Source organism: Danio rerio, chromosome 7 (genome assembly GCF_049306965.1).
Source record: "Danio rerio strain Tuebingen ecotype United States chromosome 7, GRCz12tu, whole genome shotgun sequence".
NCBI classification, from domain to species: Eukaryota; Metazoa; Chordata; class Actinopteri; order Cypriniformes; family Danionidae; genus Danio; species Danio rerio.
Genome location: NC_133182.1, coordinates 24,440,824 through 24,468,819, shown reverse-complemented (window position 1 = coordinate 24,468,819; position 27,996 = coordinate 24,440,824). Strand labels below are relative to the sequence as shown.

Here is a 27,996-nt window from a genome sequence, read left to right as displayed (position 1 = left end):
ATTAGGCGAATGAACTACGAATAGGACCGAGGATGGCCATTTCTGATACTAAAATATTCACTTTCCCCATTCTAGGCATGATAGAGTGAGCGTGCCAAGCACACTACGCCACTGTGGTGTAAAGAGTTTCAGAGCAGAGGGTCTGCAGAGGAAACAGCGGATTGTGCATTATTGTGTAAAAAGGAGTGTACTGTAAATGTGTGTGTGTGGGACTTAATTGACAATCTGCTTGGAGTTGACGCCCTGTTGCATTATGCATCTGCTGACACCTTCACATCTCCTGCTGATTTGGAAAAACAGTCAGTATCTTTTTTTTTTTTTTTCAAGGAGAACAAACCTCCAGCCTCCCTTCCAGACCTGTCTGTGTGTCTGTCTCCTCTAGGATGGAGAATCCGGTTTGTTCCTGTTTGGCTCTCCTCCTCCTGCCCTCCCTCTCGGGCTCTCTCTTTAGCAGTGTCTCCCCCTTTCTGACCCCGTGTCCTGATGCTGACTGCAGAGTCTGGGTGCTTGTTGCCCATGGCACTGTAGGCACAAGTCCCAGAGGAAAATGGACACAAATTGCGGATAGTGGGCATCCTGGGACACACCCATATGCAGATGGGGTATTTTTAGAAACAAATCCTGAAACAAAAACACAGAAACACAGCAAGACTGTTTCCAGTGGATTTCAAAACTCAAAAAAGAAGAAGCTTATATCACAGTGTTAGAACAAAAACCACTTCATGTCATTTAGTCATGTCATTCATTTGTAAAAGAGACCCCTTCTAAAATCCAGGTATACAGTATTTTCATGCATTACGTTTTTTATTTAATAAAATTCAAAAATATTATTTGTCAAATTTTATTATTAAAATCCTAGTTCTTAAAGGGATAGCGTCATCATTGACTGTAAAAATGTAATGAAAAAAGTCAAGACAACAAATATTTTTGTTGCTTTAACTTATTTTAAGTTTATCACGTTTCAGCAAGGTTCATCAAGGTTTTAACTTATTTTTTTTGTCAGTTTGATTGATGCAAGTTGAGATGACTCGCTATAAAAACTAAGGCAAGAATCATTTTAGTGTATTTTCCCTTGTGTGGTTTTAAACTTTTAGGAGTTTCTAGTAACGCATTACTTGAAGGGGTGTTCATAAGTCTGCCATTAACTTTTATAATCATGACATGACACACATCATGAATATGAATGAGATTTTGTACTTGTTAATGAAAACATTATGTTTCTTTAGCTCCGTTATGTCATTTTAAATGCAAAGCTGGGATAAGAACTTGTCATAAATCTGTTATAAACATGATTGTCATGATACCCTTACAATTATGTTATCAATTTTATAACGGGGCCATTAATATTTTTCCTCAATTTTCCTGGCACAAAATAAATGTGTCATTACACTGTCATTAAATATTAATTACACTGTTATAAAATGATTTACTTTTACACTTTTAGTAAGTATTTTTAATGAAAAATTAATTTTGTTCCACTAAAAAAGGTGATCAAAAAAACAGTTATAATGACCATGTTTATGACAAGTTATGTTGTCCTGGTAATGTCTAGTTGTCACGACAAAGATCTCAAACAATCATCAACAAATCAAAATAATCAATTTTATATTATATAATATCTAATTATGTATATACATTTGCAGCTATGGGAGACCATTTAAATTCTCAGTTTCTCTGGATTAACTAAAGTTTATGTTAGAGTAGATGTTTTTATTCTTTTTTTACACAACACGATCAACCAACCAACCAAACCAACCAACCCACCATCCAAACCAACTAACCAACCAACCAACCAACCATTCAAGAATCAATCCACCAACCATCCTAACTAACCAACCATCCAAACAAACAGATCAATTAATCTACAACCATTAAAAAACAAACCAATCTACCAGCCATCCAAACGAATCAACTCACCAAATATCCAAACCAACCAACCCACCAACCCTCCAAACCAACCAACTATCCAAACCAACCAACCAAAAAAAACAACCATCATAACCAACCAACCAAACCAACTAACCACCTAACCAACCAAGCAACCAACCATTCAAACGAACCAACCAACCAATCATCCAAAGAACCAACCCACCATCCATCCAAACCAACCAACCATCCAAATTAACCAACCAACCATTTAAAGAACCAACCCACCAACCATCCAAACGAACCAACCATCCAAGGAAACCAACCTATCAATCATCCAAACAAACCAACCCACAAACCATCCAAACAACTAACCATCTAAAAAGAACAAACCAACCAACCATCCAAACCAACCAACCATCCCAACCAACCAACCAACTAACCAACCATCCAAATGAATCATCCAACTAGCCATCCAAAGAACCAATCCACCATACATCCGAACCAACCAACTATCCAAACAAACCAACCAACCCATCAATTAAATCAACTAATCAATGACAACATTAAATTTAACCTTTGAAAGAAATGTTAATAGACTTTTATAAATTAAACAACATATAACATGTGTAGATCCTTTAGCTTTCCTTTAAACTCCTTGAGTGTCCTGGACCCCAGCTTAAACCCTCCATTCTAATGCATCAAAACAAGTATTGAACATTCAATAGCCACAATCACTCAGCTTAACAATGCTCTGCTTTAGCTATGGTTAATGCTCTCATAATCTCTGCCAATATAATTTACTTTCTCCATTTTCAGTGTTTTTAATTTGTCCATTTCTTTTGCTGCTTTTTGTTGGTTAATATGATCCTCTTGTTTCGTTATCATTTAAAGACTCTCTGGAAAAATGCAACTGGAAAATGATTACATCTAAATCCAGCTCAAAAAGTCTCTGATTGAATTTTTCACCTATGTCACTGCTGTTTTTAATAACCCAACCACATAAAGACAAAAAAGATCACATTGGTTGAGTGGAGCAGCCAGGACTTCATCTGACCTGTATATGCGGTTGTGGATGAACACCAGTCAGGGAGGTTTGTGCATGTGTGTGTGTGTGTGTGTGTGTGTGTAGCTGACAGATCAGAGTCCATGACATCACAGTCAACCCATTAACACATCCTGGTTTCCTGCCATTTCTGTCCCTTGTTCTGACACTTTCTCTCACTCTGCTTTATGAGCTATTCATACAGTTCTGTCAGATGTATTAACAGCTCTTGTTCCTTCAGATCATGTCAAACTGAACACATTAGGGTTTGTAAAACAGTCAGTTATAGGTTTTAAAAATGAACAACAGCATAAGTTATCTTTAGAGGAGTAATAAAAAATACCTAGAAAAACTGGGTTTGGTCCGACAACAAAATCAGAAAATACAAGAAAAGAAATAATAAGTATTACTAATATTAGCAGTATCTGCTTTATTTTTTTGTAATTTTAGTTTTTGCAATTTGATTTAAAACTGAGAAAGCAGCATGAAATGTGACCGTGGTCTTTAAAAACATGCCAGGCTCATTTAAATCCAAATGCTTGCCATTTTAAACCATTCAGGCAGCACTAAACAACAGAAAACTCAATTCTGTAGAGCAGGTAGATTTTTTGTGCACAACAACCAAAACACCTCACCTCAGAGAAATGTCTTTTTAAATCACAAGCAAAATAGAAAGGCTTAAAGAACAAATAGCAGCACTAAGTGGGATAATCGGAGATGCAATTGGGCCAGCAGTACCAATTTAACACGATGGCATTTTCTCAGGGAAAGCGCAAATGTCAAGTTCACTATCAAAAGTGGCAAATCACAGGCGATTTCAGTATTTCATGCACTCAAAATCCAACCATTTGCCCGGGCTTTGTTGCAATTGTTAAAAAATGGTGAGCCACATGATTTCTGAACTATGTTATGCCACATACCTGCCCAAACACAGAACTATAAAATAAAACAGTAAACGACAGTATTTCATTCATTTATATTAACATCTACACATTGTAGCTTTGTTACACGGACACAAAGACCAACAAAAGTGATGATGAAAAGTCAGTCCTCATCACAAACATCTCCAAAGCAGAGAAACATACTAATAAATGGAAATTGTTGAGTATTATTTACACACCACACCATTATGGTAACACACAACACAAACAATACAAATCCCCAAACACACAGGCAATTAACATTCTTTTTCAAAATTAGATTTAACATACAACTCAAGTGTACATCTCTGATGAGAAAAACTAAACAAAAAATGATAATAAAAAGAAAAAGTCTCATGCAGGGAAAATGTCAATAGCAGGAAACAGTAAATTAACAAACCGTAAAGTTACTGTTAACAAGACTAGGGATTTTTACTGTAGCATTTTCACAGTTTTTACTCATTAAACTCACTGCCATTTTTACTGTACAATATTAAAATGCATAGACTAAGGCAAAACAACTCAAATATGTCACTGTGATGACATAAATCTGGTAAACCAAATGTATTATTTTAGATGCATATGAATGTACAAACCTGATAAGACTGATGTTTTAGTTAAACTGAAGGTGTTTGGAGAATATAAAACTGAATTTGGTGATGTCTGATTAAAATGTTATACCTGGCATTGCATAACTGAAAAGCGGTGATGTATACAGAAACTCTAGTTGAACAGAGCAGGAAGATCTGTCAGCGATCTTTGTGAAGTCTTTGAAAGATCAGCTGTTCAGTCTTTTCTTTCACTATCAGTCAAAGTTTAGTGTTGAATGACAGTTACAAGACTAAGATGTCTATAGGTTAAGCTACATGCTGCATTAACCACACCTTGACAAATTACATAACAGAGCAGAGAGATATAAATCAGAACATCTTCATGCTAACCGCTTTTTAAATCATGTTATTTCTTTAAGCAGTACAGAAATGATATAAAAGAATTCTATTCCAAATAAATGAGATTTTTCTTTCTTTATGTATTGAGTCATTCTGAATTTAATTTCATTTTCCATAAAAATACAAATGAGCTCAGCTCAGATCAAACTTGATGCTAATAACAAGAAATGTTTCTTGAGCACAAAATCGGCACATTAGGATCATGTAATACAAATTACTGGACTAACAAATGCTTTAATGTCACAGGGACATCATTTTATGACAGGAATGGCGATTTGAAATAAAATTTTGAATGAAAATGTTAAGTCATTCAAATTGTAAAAACATTTCACAATATTACAGATTTAGTGTATTTTTTGTTAAACAAACAAGTTAACAGATTACAGTGTTGCCTTGTTAAGTACAGAATAATTGACGACAAGACAATGTGCAGGAGGTGACGCCAAAAACGTCAATGCTACACCGTGGATATGCATTTTGTAATAATTAAATGGATTGGAGCAACGTATTCCCCTTATGTTTTCCACACCAATAAAATTTTTAATCTCTGCATTTCATTTTAATGCAGTGATTAGAGAAAGGTTATATCATTATTGTTATTTGTTTGTTTAGATGTTTGGCTGTTGTGGACTGGAATGCGAGGAAGGGATAATTGACGAAGGAGGGAATTAATTCTAGGAGGTATCACCCGAGGTGTTGACATAAAGCAATTTCTTAGAATTCAATGTACCAGAGTCAAACATTTGTGATTTTTCTATGCTAACACATCTAAAATCATTGAGCAGGTGTTCTGTTTAAAGACATTTTCTTTGTTGTATTTGTCCTCGAATCACTTCTGTCTTTTGCATCTTATTAAAAGGCTTTTATTTCATTTTGATGTTGGATTGTTTTGAATAAACTGAAATCATTTAGTGCAATGATATGAAACTAATGCAGTCAAGGCCTGCCAGGGACAACTTTCCTGAAAACAACTACACACCTCAGAACGTTCATCAGCCAAACTGATAATAGGAATAGTATCAGATTTATAATATAATTTATAATAAAATAATAGTGCCGTCAAACAATTAATCACATTGTATGTGTATACATGGGCAACGCGGTGGCACAGTAGGTAGTGCCGTCACCTCACAGCAAGAAGGTTGCTAGTTTGAGCCTTGGCTGGGTCAGTTGGCATTTCTGTGTGGAGTTTGCATGTTCTCCCCACGTTTGCATGGGTTTCCAAAGACACGTGGGTCTCCAAAGACATGTGGTACAGGTAAATTAGGTGAGCTAAAATTATATGTTGTGTATGTGTGTGAATGAGAGTGTGTGAGTGTTTCCCAGTGATGGGTTGTGGCATCCGCTGCATAAAACATGTGCTGGATAAGTTGGCGGTTCATTCCGCTGTGGCAACCCCAGATTAATAAAGGAACTAAGGCGAAAAGAAAACGAATGAATGAATGTGTGTACATTGTGTATATTTATTATGTTTTTATGGATACAAAAATATACAAAAGAAACATATGCATTTTATTTCAAATGTATACATATATTTTTATACACACAACTGAGAAATTTCAGCTGCTTTCTGGGTATTCCATGCCTTTTTACACCTCCCTTTCTTCATCTGTTCAATACTTTCCCCCAGTGTAATTTCATATTATTACACATAATAACACATGACTTAATTTATAAATGTTAAACATATTAATTTCTATCGTTTATGGACACCAATACGGCCTGAATGTTTTGGGTATTTTTTTTACGATTTGTAACTGCTAACATTTCAGAGACTAAGTGTCTGTATGTGTTCGTTTTATTTATTTTTTATTTTATATGATCGCAGACGTTACTGTAGGCTTTTGCATTATTACTGATCTGCAGCTATAATCAAATCCTGTTTATAGAAAGGTTAGGACATAAATAAATTAACATTTATTTATACAGAAGCATTTATGTATATAAGAATATACTTAAAAAAATATGGGTACTTCAACTAAAATTACTTCGACTGCAACTTTGTCGAACAACACGCCTACCAAAAGTGTGCCATTGATACCATTTGGCAGTGGAGACAAAGCCTGATAAAGGTGACCCACACGGAATCTGCACGCGCAGAATTCCACAGATTTTTAGTCCATCATTGATTCTATTTATTTTCTTGTGTAAATGTGTGTACATTTATATTTATTCAGTTTTTAAAATAATTTCAGTATAATTGTTGACTAATATGAAAATGTTGATATGATTTATTTACATTACAGTTTGTAAAGTACTATTTTCTGTGGTTTAGTAGATAAATTATATGAAAGACTTGCTTTGTTTACTAAATAATTGGATCTTATTGGATTTGCATTGTAATCATTAAATAAAAGTTAAAAAGGTTATATTTTTACTTCATATATGAAGCTTTTAGTTTCTCCCAAAATAATTCCGCATAAATCCATAGATTTTTAACAAAATGTTCCGCAGAAACAGCAAAAAATGTCAGACAGATTCTGTTTGGCCCTACCCAACCCTACTGTACCACTCAGTGGAAACGAGACAAAAAAAGTGGTACGGTACGGTTCGCTTTTTGGTACTTTTGACAGTGGAAATGTGTATAACAGTGCACCGACCTATAGCGTCATGTGTGAAGATTTTAAGATCTAGGTTATAAAGACTCCTGACTAAATCTGTTTTGTGCTCTTTCTAATAAGATAACATCCCACATCATATAAAACACAATCCTAATTTCTTACTCGAAAGTGAGAATGTCAGACTATAACCTTAGAACTACTTCACCATTAACTCATCATGCCTCATTTTGACTGAAACGAATCAAGCCAAGCGATGTTTAATCCAAACAGTGTTACTCACAGACCAATCGACCCACAAACCTTTGCCAATTGTGGTCCCCCAACTAACCCACGTGCACCAGTGCACGCACACACATCCATTGATGGGGCCCTGGCCATCAGTCATTATAACAATCACTGGCAACAAAGCCGCGAAGGATTATCCACTCATGCGTAAAAATAGCGCTTTAATATTTGTATCCGTTTAAACTCGATAATCGTTTCTGAGACACACATTTGTGACTTTTATGAAGAATTTGCAATGATTTAATTAGTGAATAATTAGTGAAAACAAATTTAAACATAATGAAATCGCATTGTTATCATTTTAAAATGAAACTACACAGGCTGAGCTTAAACTTAAACTGTCCTCAGCTCAGTCCATTAATGAGTCTCAGATGAGCTTATGAAGTGCTTGTTATCTCAGAATATCGAGTCTCTTGGGATCTTAAATTCGCAGTTATCAGATCGGCACCCTCAGCCAACTGTTTTAATAAGAGTAGAACACATTTATTACATATGGAAACTGAAATAACAGAACGATCTGAATAAAACACGACCTTGCCACACACACACATGCTCGAGATTTTTTGAGGATCTAAAAAATCAAGGGTTGCATAAAACGAGGCACACACAAGGCAGATTTTGTGCTGTCTGACATTCGGGGTCACCACTTCCCTCTAGACTGCTGAGGTCAAGGGTCAAGATACACAATAGGAACAATGGAAGGAGAGACAAGTGTCCACAAACACTTTGAATCAAAAGTAATGAGCAGTTTATACACTTATGCTTTTTAAGTTATGACTAATTATTTGAGTTAAGACTGTTAAATAAGATAAAAAAGTGCTAATTTATGGATCTGTAAGGGATCTGCATTGCTGTGATGGATCATAGGAAAACAGTTTTTTAAATAAATAGTTTATTTTTGTGTGTTTGCTTTAGTTTAACCTTTTATTAATCTATTTTAAAATTAATTTTAGTCTAATTTACATTTATTTGTTTAAATATTTTTTTCTATTTAGTATGTTTTTATAGTATTTTTTATCAAACTGTATATTAATATTACTTAATTTTAGTCTTATTATTTATTTATAATAATAATTGATACAAGTTTTTTTCTACTAAGGAGTTTGTACATACTTATACACTTAATAAAATGTTTTATTTGTATCAAACCTTTATTTTCAGTGCTTTATTGAATAATTTATTCATTTTTTATTCATTTAAAATTTGTATGATTTTTCCATAGATGACGTTTCCATAAACCTTAATTCTCTTTATTAATTTTTGTCTCTTAATTTTAGTTCAGATTCAGAGAGAGAGAGAGAGAGAGAGAGAGAGAGAGAGAGAGAGAGAGAGTGCAATTTCTAAAAGCTGAACATTATAATACTGTACAGCCCATAACAGTGAGTGTTTATGCTGAGAGGGCAGCAAAATATTGGGACAAGATATTTTAGTTCAAGTTCAGACTGAGCTGTTATAAAACAAAAGCTTTCTTTAGTGCAACCACATCCTCAAACAAATAAAAATAAATAAATAAAAAATAAAAAAATTCACATCCTGAGAATGCATAAAACGTCTCAGATCTGACAAGAATGATACTGCATTTTACTCGAGCAACTCAATACTAGCTACTTTTCTGCGTGGTCCGCGCATGCCCGTTGGCACCAGCAGTCAGTCCGCGTGCACGAAGATGATGCTGATGCTGAGAAAAGACGCTTCTTCACTACAGCCGTAATGCTCGCGTCTGCGGTGCTTTCACTGTTGAGGGACATCGCGTTCGTATTAGAGCTCATGTAGGATTTACCTGCTGGAACATTTTGGAAATAAAGACGGCTTTTTCTTAAGGGGGGAGGGGTGGAGGGAAAGGGTGGGGAGATCCAGTCTAAACTAGTTCTACAATACGGCTGGAATGCGACCTTATTCAAATCAAGACGATTTCTTCGTGGCATCTTAGAGTACGTCAATGCCTTTTAAGACATTTACAAGACACTGACGCAAGCCAGACATGTGTAGGGTTATGATGTATTCATGTAAAAGAAATGTTATTATATAGGCCTACATTATATAGCGGATAAAAGCGTCAGCTGAATGAATACATTAATGTTATTAAATATTCATACGTTATATATAGCCTTTTCTTCTAGTAGACTTTCGTGTAGCTATGAGGGAGTTCGAGAAAGTTTTTTTTCTTGTGTTATTCTTATAGCCTACTATATGCTAATAAGAGAACTTAAATACAATAAACTGCAGTTTGTACGGGGTTTCTGGAGTATTAGAGCAAACAGGCTACTTATTTACAATAATAGCCAATTTTTGTTAAATAAAAAAATAATAAAATAAAACTCACATAATGATCGTTCAGTCTACACCAACTCCCTCTCTTTCTCGTTTTAAACAGTTTTGAGCCGCTATTGGTTATCGTTTATACTACTGTTCTTTACGCCCAAGTTTAGTTCATGATATGAATACGCAATTTATTGCTAATATAAATAAAAAACAAAATATCTGAAAAAATGGCGTAGACTATAATAAGCTGATCAGGGATCTCAAGAAAAAAGGGATGTGATGGATGAACTTAAGCCGGAGCTTAACATTGCAGTGCAGTAAAAGTGTCAGTCACACACGCACACACATACACACTGATACACGCTGTCCAGCGCGCGTTGGTAAAATGCCAGCGGATGAACCCATCAATCTCTACACACACACACACACACACACACACACACACACACACACACACACACACACACACACACACACACACACACACACACACACACACAAGTGAGAAGCTCGGGTGTCGGTGATGTAGGCAGACTGCTGCTGTTGCGCAGCATCGCCGTGACGTTGCCGATACTGCAATCACACGCGGGGTTCATGGCTCCGGAGCGCATCATATGGAGCCGTCGGTGCAACGTACCCCCAAAACACAAACATGTGAGGAATTTCGCCGGTGTAGTGACGGGGGCAAAATACTTTGTTTCCAAAAAGACACGTTACGATGTGTCTTTTGTACTTTCACCTCCCACCGCCGTCATGTGGCACTGTGCAGCATCCAATCAGCGAGAGGAGGAGAACACCCACACCCCAGAATCTGAATGCGGCTTTGGCGCATTATAAATACCACTTGTGATGCACCGGCAAGTCTTGGTCGTGAGGAAGCTCAGGGTTGCAGTAGTACATCAGTCCTTTTTCTTTCCATAACAAAGAAGACCATCATCCATCTTTTTTTTTTTCTCCCCAATTTCAGTTCATTTCAGGCCAGTTGCATGCATTGTTCGTCTCCAAAAATGGTTTGCGAGACTAAAATTGTTGCAGACGAACACGAGGCCATAGCTGGGACCAAAAAAGATTCAATTATAGTTTCCTCCTCGCAAATGTGGACGTCTTCTTCTGCGTCCCCCAGTGCGCTCGAGAGTAAGATTGAGAAACGGAACCAGGTTTTTATCCGCGAGTTTGAACGCTCGGACCATGAGGAGGTGCGGCGGATCTTCAACGAGGGGATCATGGAGCGGATACCCAATTCGGCATTTCGGGGTCTAAAACAGCAAACTACAACCCAGTTTATGTATGCGTTTCTCACAGGTATGTGGTGAAAGTACGGGTGGACGATGAACGTACCGCTTTTCTCATTCAACATGTGAAAAACTCTGAGCTCCTCAATTCATTTCAATGCAATAATGATGTCAAATTGAATGAAAAGAACAAAAAACGACCTGTCTGACTTATACACGATTTTATGTTAAAAACGGGGGTTTCTTTCAGCGCACGTCATCATGACATCCTTTTCGCTGATAAATCCCTGTGAATGTCTGTAAAGGAGCCACAAAGGCAGCAGCAGCGGCAGTTCAAAGCATGCAGCATGCGTTACCGGTGAATGTGTGCACGCGCGCCCAATGAATGAATGAATCCTGCGCGGGCGCACTGGGCTCTCCACATATCTTAGTGCACGAAGTTGTGTTTGTTGCCTGTTCAGCTCTATGACTTTTTCTTTGAACAAGTAGTTTTTCAACTATTACTTTTTTAACTATTTGTTTTTAACAATGACACATTCTATTTAATGCTTTATTTCGTTTTTATGTTCACTAATAATTACTTTCAGGGGTTTTCAGCTACAGGCGGTTAAACTGAGCACCATGGTGATATGGCTAGACAGCAAGCATCTTATACCTTTATGCTACACTGAACATTTATTTACGTCCCACAGATGAAAAGTCCATGAAGTTGCATACTACATTAGTGTGTGTTGCATCTAGGTACACATTGTACGGCAATTATCCAGCTGTTGTGGCAGATTTATTCAGCAAAATTTCAAAGTTTTCCCATTAATGGGTTGCAGCTAGAAGGTCATCCGCTGCGTAAAACATATGCTGGATAAGTTGGCGGTTCATTCAACTGTGGCAACCCCTGATTAATAAATGGACTAAACCGAAAATAAAATAAATGAATGCATTTCAAAGTTCCAAACACTTTGTGAACATGACACAGATGTTGTGCATTATTTGTCAAGTGAAAGCAAGTGTGTGTTGACAGTAAACAGTTGCCATCATGTTGCAGTGGAGTGTGTATGTCTGACGTGAAACATGCACAGTGGCGCAGCGAGTCAGAGCTCAAGTGCGCCATCTGGTGACATCAACCTCGACATACACACACTCATATTTCCTTGACTTTAGTTCACTCAAAAATGAACATTTACTTGCCCTTAAGTGGTTTCAAAATTGTTTGAGGTTATTTAAAGATAATTCGAGGAATGAATCTGGTAAACCTTGACTTTCATACAAAAAAAAACCATATACTATGGAAGTCAATGGATTTCAGTTTCCAGCATTTTTCAAAATATCTTCTTATCTGGTAAGTAGAACAAAAAAGCTCAAATAAGTTTGTGACAAGTGAAGGGTGAGGAAAATAACTGAGTTTTCACTTTTGTGTGAACTAACCCTTTTAAGTAAACCAAGTACTTGTTATTGTGCCTCCGCTAGAAAAAGCTCCTTGCCATATAAATGTATAACGTTACATATCACTTTTTGTTTTTACAGGAAAAACTCTTAGTCAGTTTTCCATACTTTGCAATGCATCTCCCTGCATTGGTATATCTCTGCATATCTTTCGTAACTTGTATACATTTACTGTATTTGTCTCTCCTCTGCCAAAAATCAAACATTTGATTCTCTTTTCTGACAGGTGTCGTTTATTTTTCTTCCATTTCTCCATAGTAATGTGCTATGTTATGACCAAATCCTTCACACTGACCTTCTGCGCACCGTTTATTCTAATGGGCGCACGTTATTACTACAGCAGAAAAGTCATTCTCAGCTACCTGGACTGCGCTCTGCACACCGATATGGCGGACATTGAGGCATATTACATGAAACCCACAGGTAAGGGCTCATTTCACACTCATACAATTATTTTCACCAGTAGACTTCTCAGCATGCTTCACTGCATTTGTGTAAACATTAAAAACAAAATTGGCCACACAATATAGCCAAAGCAAGCACATATGCAATTACACAGAAGTTTGAAATATTTAGTGTTTTTATGATTTTATAAATGTTTCATTTGTTTAAATTAAGTAACTGTATTTATATACTTCAAATCTGTCATGTTAAAAACAGTCCAGGTTATTTTTTGTGTAAATGCTCATATATCTCTTTATTCATTGTTTTTGATTGATAGAAAGATGAAAAATATAGCTTTGACTATAATTATTATATTAAATGACTATTATAAAATTAAGTGTTTTCTGTAACTTTTGATCAAATGAATGCATCCATGCTGATCAAAATAACACATTTCTTTAAAAAAATCATTCTTATAAACTTTTAAATAGCACTGTATGCTTTTAATGTTTATGTATGGATGCTGTGTAAGCAGTTTGATTTATCAAAGTCACTAATGTGTAATACATAGAAGTTTGTTACATATATTATGGCTGAACAATATATCGTTTGAGCACTGATATCGCAATGTGTGTATCTGCAATAATCTATATATATATATATATATATATATATATATATATATATATATATAAATATACATACATATATTTTTATTATTTATTTTTTATTTTGAGTTTTTCAAGAGAAAATACATATATAACCTACATAATCTCTCATACTGGGGTGCGTTTCCCAAACAATGACATAACTCGCGGCTGAACTATCATAGTATGATGCATCATTTGGGTAAAGAACGATGTAGAGACGAGTGTTTCCCAAAACCAGTTTCTATGTCGCAGATCCATCATTTGAGCCAGATCAGTTATAACGTAAAAAGTCTACAGTGGCGCTCTAAACAGGCAGGAGTAACTACTTCTTTAGAGCAAACCCCCTTAATGTACTGTGCAAATTATATCTGTTTACACACACACGCATGCACACACATTTTAAAAAATCCAATATTAATTTTGGTAAAAACATGCACTCATTTTTCATATTAATTGAAATATGTGTAAACAACACATATAGGACCTATATATGTGTCCTTCACAAATATTATTGAGAACATTCCATATAAAATCACTAAGCAAACATGTATTCTAATCTCATATATAAATCATTAATAGTTGTAGGTTAATTTACAGTAGACTATTTAAGACTTTAAAAATCCTACTTAATAATAAAATTCATAATATTAATTATTATTATTATTAAATAGGATATTGTTTATTTATTTATTTTTTTGGAAAGTCTACTTTTACAATTTGACACATTCAAACCACTGCAGAAATGTTCTAACCATGTCATATGCAGTACAGATACTTAATAAATAACTTACTATAAATTAAAACAATTAACGTATGCTATATATTTTTGTTTTCACAAACTTTGGAGACGTAACGTCAATTCTTTTAAATAATAGCAGGTGACCTATAGCTTTCGTCATGAGCCACGCCTGTGTTGGCGTTAATGTTTTCAAAGTACACTATGAAGGGAGCAAAATTGCCAATATGAAGATCACAAAAACTGAACTGTAAAAATACTTTGAAAGCCAAATGACACCTAAAAGAGATGACTTTAGAGCTTTTTTGGATGTTGGAATATTGGAATGTTCTAAATGAATAGGGCATAGGGGAGATAACAGAGAATAGAACACAGCCAGGAGCTATGCTTTTAACTACAGCTCTAGAGGTGTAGTTGCAAGTACACAAGTTTACAATGCAGTTTGCAAAGGTTCATTGGAATGACGGATTTGGAAAATGCAAAATTAACAAACTATGTTTGTAACGACAAAACTTGCGACCTTAGTTGGCTAACAAAGGTTTTCAGAAACGCACCCCAGATGAGACTTACAGATCTTGCATATGCTTTGTATTGTCTTACCTTTAACAACAACTATAAACAGTAAAGCATGGGGAGCTATAAATCTTTTAGAAGATTGCCTTTAAAGAAGAAAATATATATATTTAGACACAATGTTAAATTGAAATGTTACAATGCAAGAAAAATCTGGGCATTTTGGTGAAATATACTTAATCCATTTACTCTAAATTAGAAAAAAAAGTATTCAGTCGGTATTTTTAATGGAAAAGACATTTTTCTATGACATGTATAGTAAATATTATATTTTTTAATCATTTATACAATAATCACCATGTTATTTTACATTTGATTGTCAATTTCTGTACTTGAATACTGTTAGACTCCCCAGAAAATCATAAAGTATTGTTTATTTATTCATATTTGCTTGTAATTTATTATAATTTATGCAGATGGAAAAAGTATTGATCATTATGGTCAATCTATACTAAAAAAATCTCTCCAAATAGAGCTGTTCAAATCATCTATATTGTAGGAAATCAAAATATTGCAACATCAGATTTTCCAATATCATGCAGCCCTAATACATATATACCAGTACAAATACATTAGTGCTAATACTTTACTATAAACTGTTCATTTGTTTACAGAGACAATAACTATATTTCACTTCACAATAAATCATTTATGATCAAATATTTATTTCACCACAACAAATACTCTTAAGACCAGTGTCTGTGAAACTGAGGTTAAATACTGCACTCTAGATGCCCAAGTTGGGTCGAATAGTTGATGTGTAGCTTTAAATGCTGAAAACTCATGAAATATGCAGAAAGCCTCTATTAGTTCTGCTCTTGAGGATAAATGTTCGGCATAATGTAGCGCTATTGATTGAAGACAGGACAAATCCCTTACACAAATTGTACTCTAGCAAACTCAGAACTACAGCAACAATATTGAAATACATTCCAACAAAAAGCTGTAATTATTAACTTGTTTAAGTGCAGAGAGAATAAACTGTTAGAGTTTAGTGATAAGCACTGCAAAAAGTTTATCCAGCTTTTTCATATGTATACATTTGCAGTAAAAGTGGTAGTAAACAGAGTCATCCTGCAAATACTACTTAAGCAAAAGTGACTGTGAAGATAGTAAATCTTTAAACTTGCTGTGCATGATTGCTGCTCTATAATTTTTAAATTTATGATTACATTTATAGGCTTTCCTTGCACAGCATAGCATACAATTGAGTTTATTTCTCAGCTTCCATGTTGAAAAGCCAGATGCTGCCAGTCAGAATCCACACTGTAGTGTATCTGTAAACATTTGCGGGAGTGTCTTTTACACCCGTAGTGCATGTGAAAATTAGGTATGGACCTGTGCATGCTGTCTGTCACACCCTAGTAAGTAAAGCAGATTTCCTCTTCAGAGAATTTTAGAAATATATAGAAGAAATTGTCCCATATGTTAGAGATAAAAATCCTATGGGTCTTAATATACATATAATGCATGGGTCTTATAATACATGGATCTTAACATATATCATAAAAGTCAATGCTCTATCTCGATGAGAATCGCTGTGAGTTTATGTAAAATAGGACGCTACAAGTCTGTATTTTTCAAGAAATAATACTGTCATTTGAGCAAGGATGCATTACATTGATCAAAAGTGACAGGAAAGACATTTACAGTGTTATATTTGGAATTAATGCTGTTGACCTTTCTGTTTCTCAAAGTTTTTCAAAAATTATGCATCACAGTTTCTACTAAAACATCAAGCAACACTGTTTTTAAGATTGATCATATTTTAATGATGCTGAACAGCCAAACATTGAAAAGTGGAGTATTTGCTGCTGTTTTGACATTAAAGGAACAATATAAAAATGTAAAGTATATTAAAACAGAAAGCAGTTATATTTCACAATATTTGTGTTATCTTTCTTTTTAATAAAACAAATGTAAAAAAAAAAATCTTAAAATAATTTTATGGAATCCTTGATGCATAAATTAACCTATAAAATGAATAAATTAAATACAAACATATTTTATTTAGTGCTGGGAAAAGATTAATCACAATTAATCCTATCCAAAATTAAAGTTTGTTTTGACATAATGTGTCGTGTGTACTGGGTATATTTATATACAGGGTTTCTGCAGGTAAACTTAAGACTTTTTAAGACATTTTAAGACCATTATGAATCAAAATTTTAGATGCTTGCAGGACTAAACGCTAAGGAGTTTTACATATGGCCCAGATGGAAAATATTTATATTAGCCCTATCATAAAATGATTACAATTTCATACATTTAATAATACAATACACCCACACACATTTAAGAAAATGTTTATTTATATTTACATATAAAATAGGTCTGTGTGATACAAATTATATATAAACATAAATATTTATGTAATAAAGTTGTTTTGTATAGTTTTATTTCTATGTATGTGTATCACATACAGTACACATAATAAATTAATGAATGAATGAATAAATAAATATAGAAATATTACTTAGCAAAACATTTTAAATATTGTGTCAAAACAAGCAAGATCTAGGTCAGGGGGTGTCAAACTCAATTCCTGGAGAGCCGAAGCCCTGCACAGTTTAGTTCCAACCCTGCTCCAACACACTTACCTGTAGGTTTCAAACAAGCCTGAAGGACTCAATTAGTTTGATCAGGTGTGTTTAATTAGGGTTGGAACTAAACTGTGCAGAGCTGCGGCCCTTTTGGAACTGAGTTTGACACCTGTGCTCTAAGTGTAAACATACACATAGTAAATGTATTATGTATGTGTATCACATGTACATAATGAATGAATTAATGAATGAATAAATAAATATTACTTAGCAAAATGTTTTAAATAGTGTCAAAACAAGCAAGCTCTAGACATAAACATACACTTTTTTCCAATATAAGCTTTCTAAAAAAAATGGAAAAATGCTCAAAGTTTGAACAACTATAATAAACTAAATGTATGCACAAAAGTCTGTCCAGATTAGTCCTCAGCAGCATGTAATAAAATTGTTTTGTGTAGTGTTTTGTTTCTATGTATTTGTATTCGGATACATAATAAACAAATGTAGGAATAAAACAAACATACATACACCACATATATGTGAAGTCACATATATATATATATATATATATACACAGTTGAAGTCAGAATTACCTTAACCTGCCTAGTTAACCTTATTAACCTAGTTAAGCTTTTAAATGTCAATTTAAGCTGTATAGAAGCATCTTGAAGAATATCTAGTCAAATATTATTTACTGTCATCATGGCAAAGATAAAATAAATCAGTTATAAGAGATGAGTTATTAAAACTATTATGTTTAGAAATGTGTTAAAATAATCTGCTCTCCGTAAAACAGAAGGTGTAAGAAAAAATAAACAGGGAGTCTAATAATTTGGGGGTGTAGGGGGGCTAATAATTCTGACTAACTGTACACACACACACACACACACACACACACACACACACACACACACACACACACACACACACACATTAAATAAACATATATCAAAACAAACTATTTTATTTCACAATTGATTTTTGCTCAGCACTATTTTAAATACAAGTCTGTTTTATCTATTTAATGCAGAATAAAAAATATAAAGTCTGAATTTATAAAAATAGTTAGCACCTTAGTACAGATATTATCTGTGCATACAAGCATAATCCTAAATCAAGCAAAAGAGAGGAAAGAGTTGTGGGGTCAGAAAATGGGGGAAGATGTGAATCAAAGCCCCAGTGTGAGGATGTATGGTAGTGTTGTTTAGTGGCAGCATGCAGACAAAGGATTCTCCCAAGGGATTTTCTCTCTTGCTATGCTAATGTGGAATCCAGCATCTGAGGAGGGAATGCTAGATGTTTCTTTAATGCACTCATCATCTGTTTGAAGTGGCTTTCATCATTACAGAGATAGCGTTGCTCTTAGATACTTGGAAGATCATGAATACTGAATATGAAATACATGAATTGGAGGATTCTCATTTATTATAATGTGCTAAATATATTATATGGAAGAAAATAGATCTGTGGTTCAACCCACTAGTCCTTAGTGACAATTGTGACACATTTAATTTCTCAATGTGCCGCGGAACTGTATGTTTAGCAGAAAATAATGTGAAGCGGGTGTTGATTTTATCAATAAGATTTAATTGGATAATGAAAGCATCATTGGCTAATGATTCTATATTTGAATGGCCTTGCAACCACGCACACAAAAGAAACAGTTATCAGACAGCTGGGGTGGAGGGGGGTACAAATGAGTGTGTGTGTGTGTGAGTGTGTGTCATCAAACTAATGAGTGTACAGCAGGACGTTCAGTCCCACAGTGATTTTTTAGTGCTCCTTAGCCCTGAAGCTAATGCAGTCATGACACACAATACAGCAATATGTTGCAACATGGCACACAAATAAATGCTATTCTCTGTTGTTAAATTTCTGTACAAAGTAGCAACTACTTCATAAATATTGCACATATTTGATGCATCAATTGTTACTCTGCATGATAAAATATAACATTTAGTGAGCATGGTTTTAGACATACCTTTGCCTGCGTATGTTTCATCTTGTAGACACCAGACCTCAGTTCTGTCCTTGTTTATTTGTACAGCTTCACAGAGTATTTATCTCCTTTCTCTCTGCAATTGAATATGTGATTTAGTTATTTTGGCAGAACATTGCTGAACCTCACAAGCATGACAGACGAAAACTATATTTAAGATTAGAGTATCAGTATGAATCAATATGTGCTCCTCATTTAACAACAACAAAAACCGTATGAGCTAAATGACAATTAACAATTAAAAATGCACTTAATCTGCACTAAAACATTTTTGTAAAAAAAATCATTCAAGAGAATCATAAATAACTTTTAAACTAATTTGATGGCAGTAATCTTCATGAGCTTTCCTAACAAATTATCACAGGCTTTCTGTTGCCTAATCATTAAAAGACTGAAGCAATAGTTAAATTCATCTTTATTTCTATACCACTTTTACAATGCAGATAATGTCCAAGCAGCTTAACATAGAAGTTCTAGTAAACAGAAAGTGTGTAAGTCCAGTTTTCAGAGTTGAATTTCAGTTTAGTTCATTTCAGTGCGCTTAAATGGTTAACCCAGAACTGAAAATTCTGTCATCGTTTACTCACCCTTCCCTTGTTCCAAACCTGTTTGGCTTTCTTTCTTCTGTTGAATAGAAAAGAAGTTATTTTGGAAAAACGCTGAAAATCTGTGACCATTGATGTCCACAGTATTTGTTTCAGTGGTTACTGGTTTTCAGCTCTTTTCAAAATATCTTCTTCTTCTTTTTTCCCTATTTTGTGCTCAACAGAATAAAGACACTCAGAAAGGTTTGGAACCACTTGAGGGTAAATAGTGAGTATATTTTCATTATTCTGTGTGAACTATCCCTTTAATAAGCATTATTTGTTAAAATGATAAAAACTTATGATAAAAACATTAACTGGCATAAGCTGCGCTCACACTGATCTCCACAGAGCTTTAGATAAACAATTTTATTTGGAGAGCATATATACAATATAAAGTTAACAACATTTGGGAACCACTCATATTATTTTTGCAGATAGACTAAACTGATAGACTTTTACAAGACTATGGTATGCTAATTACTTTATTTCATTATTTATTTTACAATTATCTTACAATTATTTTATAATGTTTTTTTTCTCAGTTTCACTCTATGTCCACCTTGTTTAAATTTTTAATTTTTGTTCCAGCCAGTTCCATATTATGATTGTAAATGCAATTCATGTATAATATGCCTTTTACTTTATTTTTTATGAACCTTCCACAAACATTTTGACCAATGTTAGATAGGTGGGGTGGGAGGTAGGGTTTTGAGTTCCGTTTTGTAGTAATTAAATTCACTGTGACAGAGTACTTCCAAGAGAAGTTTGATATATGGTCCATCTCTTTCTTGTTAGGATTTAGGCAGTACTGCTTGTATGCTTTTGCAATAAAACACACACACACACACACACACACACACACACACACACACACACACACACACACACACACACACATATATAGATACATATGTATATGTATGTATATATATATATATATATATATATATATATATATATATATATATATATATATGAGAATGAAATCTTTAATTTTTTCATAAATCAATTGATTTAAAACTGATTTATTTGATTGGCTTGATGTGGCCAGCAGAGGTTTAAGCTCATTACCAAGACAAATTAAGAATTACCAATTACCAAGAATTAAGCTCATACCAAGACAAATACTAGATTCTGACTGCAAGCGTAAATAAACAAAACAAAAACCTCCAAAAGTTTTCATCACAACACTTTAAATTACAACTAGATCATGCAAGAGACTTTCAAATTGCTGGCAAACGTTTACTCTAAAGGCAATGCTGAATTCTTTTCTTGTTTTGTTCTGCACAGGGTCTTGTTTCTGGGTGGCGGTTCTGCAAGGTCAAGTGGTGGGCATCGTGGCAGCGCAAAGTCGAGAAGATGACAACACCGTGGAGCTCCGTCGCATGTCAGTGGACTCTCACTTTCGCGGAAAAGGCATCGCCAAGGCTCTGGGTCGGCGTGTTATTGAATTTGCCATGTTAAACAACTACTCGGCTGTGGTTCTGGGAACAACAGCAGTCAAGATGGCCGCCCACAAGCTGTACGAGTCTTTGGGTTTCCGACGAGTGGGAGAGACGGAGGACTACACGCTGCCAGGAATGACCCGTTCACCGCTGGAGAGGCTCTTCTTCCAGATTCGCTACAGCCACTACCGATTGCAGCTTCACGAAGAGTGAGAGACGAAGAGTTCACTTGAACGCAGAAAACAGAATACAAACGACGATGCCGGCAACGACCCTGAACCACCCACCGATCCGGTCCTCTTCTTCTACCTATTAATTTATGTTTAAGTCATATCTGTTTCTACATTTAGTTCTATTCATTCCTATGCTCATTGGTTCATTTGAAAAGGTTAGGCGAAATGTTTCATTCTTTTAATCACTCTAGACTTTTTCTTTGCTCTTAGTCTTTCTTTTCATGGTCATCTTGCCCTGAAACACAATGAAGAAATGAATAGCCCTGTTGACTTTATCTTATTTGGATAAACAATTTCAATTAAACACAATAATTAGCAGTTAAATGAGCTTTTTTAAAAGCCATCTTATAGGCCGACCCGCAGAGTAGCACAGACCACACACACGTGATTTAAGGAACTGGAGAGAAGGTAGTTAATTCACCTTTTCATGAGGAAGTGGTTTGAACCTTACAACAGCAGCAGTCTGGTGGAGTCAAACAGTCCATCAAATTGTAACTTTCTGTCCAAATACACAGCATTTTTAACTGTGTCCGACTAGACATTTGGATATTATAAAGCCAGTGATTTCTACCCCTTGTTTAATAGGTTATGATAACATTGCAATCTATTTTTTATTTGTTTTGATGGTTGAGCAGTTTTCTAGTGCTGAGCCACAGCATCAATGTTAAGGTCAAAAATGACCAGAAAACAGGAAAGTGACGTTTTTAAACTAAAATACTAAATTAACTTGAAACCTAATCATAAGGGTACACACAATTCCTATACTGTGAAAACACACAATAGCTGTGGAACCAATTTTAGCACATATCTATTTGTGTAAAGATTTGATGGAGCTTCAATAATAACTCAATTAAACTTTTGTATACTAATAGTTTCACCATTCAGGTTTGGGGGAAAATACTTACTGCAAATTGACTGAATTTCTTCCCAGTCTGATATTGCTCCTCCAATGCATTATCTAAAAAAAAAAAAAAAGAACAAATGCAATCAAACTTAAAGTGAATTTAAAATAAAAATACAATCAGCAATACAACGATAAAATGGAGAAATTGAACCGAGCACAAATCTAAATTTGAATAAGCATAAAAAAATGTTCACTGTATAAGTATACACTATAAGGCTTTATATTCTTCAGCTATTCGATATGTATATGTCAAATATTTGAATACATATATATATATATATATATGACATACCCATAATCTCTCTCCGTCTCTATCTTCCTATCACAGTACCAGCAGAGGGAGAGATTCAAACCACAATGAGCCTCATCTGTGACATAATGTTGTATAAAGTTAAGAAACTAAATGTGATTTAAAAAATACATAGAAGTAACTTGTAGTGCATAAAAAAGAAAAAAAGAACATGAACATTGCCAGTTTTCCTTGACTTTAACCCCACCCCCATCCAAAAATCTGACTGCAACCCTGGGCCAGACCTCTCCCTCCCTTCAAACCCACACCCCTCTCTGCATGCGCCACGGAGTCTTGTTGCGCTGCCTTTTCCCCTCCATTGTAGCTTGTACTATCCCCATATTTCCCTCCCTCTGTGATGTCACAGTAGCAGTGTGGAGAGTCGTGGGTGTGGTTTAGAACGTGAGATGGGTGGAGTCAACTAAATAATAGGACTACCCACCAGCTTGCTGCTTCAATGACATCACAGCTGCCAATAGTAGAATGCAAAAGCAATGCAAGTATGTGGCATGCCTCTGTACCTGGTTTGTGCGTACGGTGCCTGCCCTGGTAAAGAAGTATATTTAAAAACTATGTAAAACAAGCGTCTTTTTTTAACTGAACATATAAACAAATACGTGTGTTTCATTGTTCGAAGAAATTGTTGTTGCATGAAACGTCTTTGAATGAAAAACGAGCAAGACAAATACCATCTTTAACACGGCAAGTCTTAAAAGTGGAGCTTTTTTTAAATGTATGTTCATTTTCATTCAGTAAATTGTTTTAGGATATTGCGAGATGTCCTTTTTATCAGTAGAAGGCCTTGAAAATGATGCGATGCTTTGACTAGAGATCAGATATGTGACGCTTCTCGGTTTACTTGGGAGGATGTCCCTGTTTTAGCTATGCGAGTTGAAATGAATAAGGCATCAAAAATACATTTCCCTAGATACAACTTTGCTAGTTGCGTGTGCCAGTCAAATTGGACGTAGCATTCACCTGTCTCCCTTAAAATGCCTAGTTAAGCTGTATTTGAATGCACTAGCATCTTTAAGAAGAAAGATTAAATGGCAGATCAAATCTGTGATGTGATTTTCAACCGTGTAAACCCAAAGCAAACAGGCTAAAGTTCACACTCACTTGTGATTGTGTGGCCAAAGCAAGCCAAAAACAATCAGTACATGAACAGTATGAAAATATACCAGGAGAATGAAGTTGTAGTCAATCCCACATAAAAAAAAAAAATCCACAAATGTCTTAACGGGATTTACCACAGTGCTGGCAGAAGTGAATGTATACGGCGATCAGCAATGTATTACATATAGATCCAGATTTGAACAGTGTTTGATGTACTTGAGGTCTTTTGCTATGAGTGTTAATCTTCTTCTGTAGTGCGACTGCCTTGAAAATCCTCACTTTATTATTCTGAATGCAATCAGCATGGAATAAGGGATGTATAAGGTGCATGTGCTGTTCGCAGATTGAAGAGAGCCTGTCTGTATCGCAAGCAAGTGCAAGAACACCATGATCACTGCTTGCGGTTAACTAAGCTGTTGACCAGATCATGCAACTAGTTTTGCACATGCTAAAGGCTCAATTAAATTGGATGTATGTGTACAGTTTGTGTGATATGCTGGTTTAGACTGGTGACTTGATTGGCTGGTCTTTGAAAGTTGGAGCAGCAAGACAGAACTTGAAAAAGTTGTTATGCAAGGAAAAAAAACTGGGGTTTTACCCAAGTCATAAAAAAAAAGAAAAAAACACAACAACACAGAAATAAAGTGCATACTTTGTATATATATTTCTAGTGTTCGTTTGAAAGAAAAGTTGATGAAAAGGCATTCAGATTGACCTTGGTAAGCTGCATGAAACAGATGGCTGCTAAGAATGTTTCACTTAACAGTGGAGAAGGGAGTCAGGGAAGATCCACACTGGTGGATGGACTTGCTACATCATTGTCGCTCATTAGATAATGTATGGAACAAGACACCAAAGTGTGAAGCTGATTCCTTCTCCTTTCATTTTCCAGGTTGATAGCACTCCCCTAACTGTATTTTCCTTCCTTTATTTTATTTTTGTGTTCAACGATATATCTATATTTTTAAATAAGTGTTTAGTTTCTTGTTCTTATGATCCACTACAATGTATCAACAGTATTTTTTAGGAGTTAAATTTGCCAAAGTTGAGTATATTTCCTTCTTTTGCCGTTTGTCTTTAAGATGTTGCCACAACTCATCTTTGTAGACCTCATTTGGAAGTCAAGCCTATGTGCCATTTTATCAAGCAATAATACAAAGTATCACAGTTGGGGGGAAAAAAAGAGAAACGAACATGATCCGTGAGATTATAAAAATGTTCAAATGCTGCATTGATGTTCAATCCCTCATACTTTACTGGTGACAGTCGCTAAGATGTTATTAGTATTGGCACAGCAACATCACCACAGGCAAGCCAAGGCCTGACAAAGTGTGAATGTGAAGTTTCTTTTGTTTGTGTATATTCTCATTCTTTTTATATATAGTTTTGTTCCTTCATTCTAATTACAACTAACACATTTACTTGCATTCCTCTTATGTTGTAGGGGTACAAAGCGGGCAAAAATAAGTGAAAAAACCTTTGTGAGTGGTCATGGTCTCTGAGAGTTGCCTCATTGCTCTGAACCATTGGCTGTTTTCAGATATCTCCGGATTCACAAGGTGCACAATCTCCAACAATCTGTGACAGTAAGCAAAACAGACAAATCAACACCAGTTTCACAAGTGGCTCAATACGCACAGGTTCATACTAACAAAGCTTTTATGATTTTTCTTGAAAAACAAAAACAATTAACCTTTTTATTAACATTTTAATATATGTAAAGTTGTAAAGTGTAATTTACTGTAAATAGCATTTGGGGAACATTTTGTAACAGATACTATATGAATATACATACAATGTTTACAAAAACAAACACAATAACGATACACTTTGAGAAACAATTTTGACTACAAACCGCTTCTATTTGTGCCAGTCAGAGCAAAAGCAACTTTCAGAGTCCCTGCATCCTCTTAGCACTTATTGGATGCTCTTAAAACATTGCAAAGTGCTGGTGGGTTTAGTATTTATTGTAAATTACCATTAATTTATGGGTAAATCCCTGAAAATACTTTGGAAATGTATGGCACTTAAAAGATGGCAGTGATAGTTTTCTTTCTTTGCTTTATACCCATGTTTATCAGTTTTAAGTTGGCTGTTTTAGGCTGTTGAACACATTTCAATCATTGGCTGCCTGCTACTGTAAAAACAAGCCCACACAAAGCACAGCAGGGAAATGATGTGCAGCCACACATGGGGGGCGGGGTCAGTTACCATAAAAGGGGCTGAGCTTGGTATGATAATAAGGGCTGGGTAGAACGGATTAGGAGTATGTAAAAGAGGTTTTGAGCATGGCAAATCTGACCTTGCTTTACCTGTTTGGTTGCAGTGATCTCCTGGTTCTTTGAGTCTGAAATCGTTGTACTTGGTTTTCTTAAGCTGTTTAAAACCGTTTTTTTTTATGTTCCCCCTTTTCTCTTTTTCTTTCATTTCCTCAATACACAGGAACTTTGTAAAGATGTAAAGAAAAGTTTTCCTGATTTATGAAAGAAAGGGATGTACATAATGTATCAATTAAAGGAACGATGCATAAAGCTTGTACAAAAGTGTCTGAGCCAATTTTGAAAGCCACCTATGCATGAACACACAAAGCACATTCGGGTCATTTGTGTTTAGTTCAATAAGCACACACTGATTAAAAACTATTGCGCATTATTACATGAAATGTTTATAGAGAACGTTGGTCGTGAAGTTAACTTCATTACTTAGGAGACTGAACGTTACTCAAAATAATCACAACCAAGTTATTTTTCGTTCTTTGAAAAGAAATTTTGTTTGTTGATAAAAATATATGAATATGTGCTGCACTCCTTTGTCTCAATAACAAAATAAACAACAAATTGGCAGCGGTGAGAAACCAGCAGTTAAGTAAGCATCTGATCATAGTTATTTGTAGTTGTGGAAAAAGTTAGGGCTGGGCAATTCGGCCTATAATATAAATCTTAATTGAACATTTTAACTCGATTACGATTAATAAATGATTATTTTATTTGTTGTTATTATTATTATTATTTTTTTGCCCTTACATTTTGCTCACAAGTTTTGTACAGTAAACATGCTCACATATTACAAATTAGAGATTTTTGAGGGTAAATGAAGGGTGCATTTTTGCACTTGATTATAAAATAAATAAAGTATTTTATACTCAGTAAGTAATTGAAACACACTATCCACTTTATATGATTATTTATTGAACATCGACATTGAAAAACAGAAATTAAAGCATACATTGCCTAAGTAACTTTCACTTTTGGAAATAAAAACTATTTTCAGTGTTTTTCATATTAAAAGTAGAAAGTAGTATCTCTTCTCAAAAAATAACTTGCATATCCTTTATTATAATATTTTAAACTTCTCTTGCATCTTCTTTAAATAAACATTTTAATGTAAATAATAATTTTAATGTAATGGAAAATATGCCGTCTCTGGTGCTTTAATCATCCTTAATGTAATGCTAAGTAAGGCTTAAAAATAGGTCTATCGTCCTTCTTGACCAGAGATCAGATGTGGCTGCAAAGTGGCCGCTGAAGTATAAATCAGCCTCAGCCTAACAGAGCGACTCCACATGCACACCGCATGCAGTAGGGAAAGTAATTGAAAAAATTGTCCTGGAAAAATGTCATTGTTTATAGGTTCTAAATGTCGATTTTGATGACTTTTCGATTAATCACCCAGCTCTAAATAAAATAAACTTAATACTTACAAAAACTTAAGTAAAAGTATATTTCATGCTAAAAAAAAAATCAAGTGTTAACGGTGTAAAATGATCTGTTCTAAATACTAATCAAAGTACGAGTAAAAACAGCCATTCTAAAAATACTCAAGAGTAGTGAGTATTACAATGTAAAAATTATTATACCCTTAACCTGCAAATAAAAAACATAGCTCATGTCAGTGCCGTATTCTTTTAAGGGTGTTTCTAAGTGCAAGTTAAATTATTCAGGATTAATAGACTATACATTTAAAATGTGAGATTAAT

The 27,996-nt window shown here is 34.8% G+C and overlaps 1 protein-coding gene and 1 long non-coding RNA gene across 4 annotated transcripts; one reads left to right on the top strand and one right to left on the bottom strand.

Moving 5' to 3' along the window:
- Nucleotides 1–323: 323 nt before the first annotated feature.
- On the bottom strand, nucleotides 324–27,929 carry LOC141375358 (uncharacterized). The gene is made up of 4 exons (XR_012383284.1): nucleotides 25,498–27,929; nucleotides 22,617–22,669; nucleotides 19,429–19,522; nucleotides 324–621 (listed from the first exon to the last, which is right to left on the bottom strand). It is a non-coding gene; the product is annotated as an uncharacterized lncRNA (long non-coding RNA).
- On the top strand, nucleotides 10,754–22,693 carry nat8l (N-acetyltransferase 8-like). 3 transcript variants are annotated; one of them, XM_073906848.1, is made up of 4 exons: nucleotides 10,754–11,191; nucleotides 12,820–12,984; nucleotides 20,216–20,259; nucleotides 21,324–22,693. In XM_073906848.1, the coding sequence occupies exons 1-3, from the start codon at nucleotides 10,876–10,878 to the stop codon at nucleotides 20,218–20,220; spliced, it is 486 nt and encodes a 161-aa protein (XP_073762949.1). In that variant the 5' UTR covers nucleotides 10,754–10,875; the 3' UTR covers nucleotides 20,221–20,259; nucleotides 21,324–22,693.
- Nucleotides 27,930–27,996: the final 67 nt, after the last annotated feature.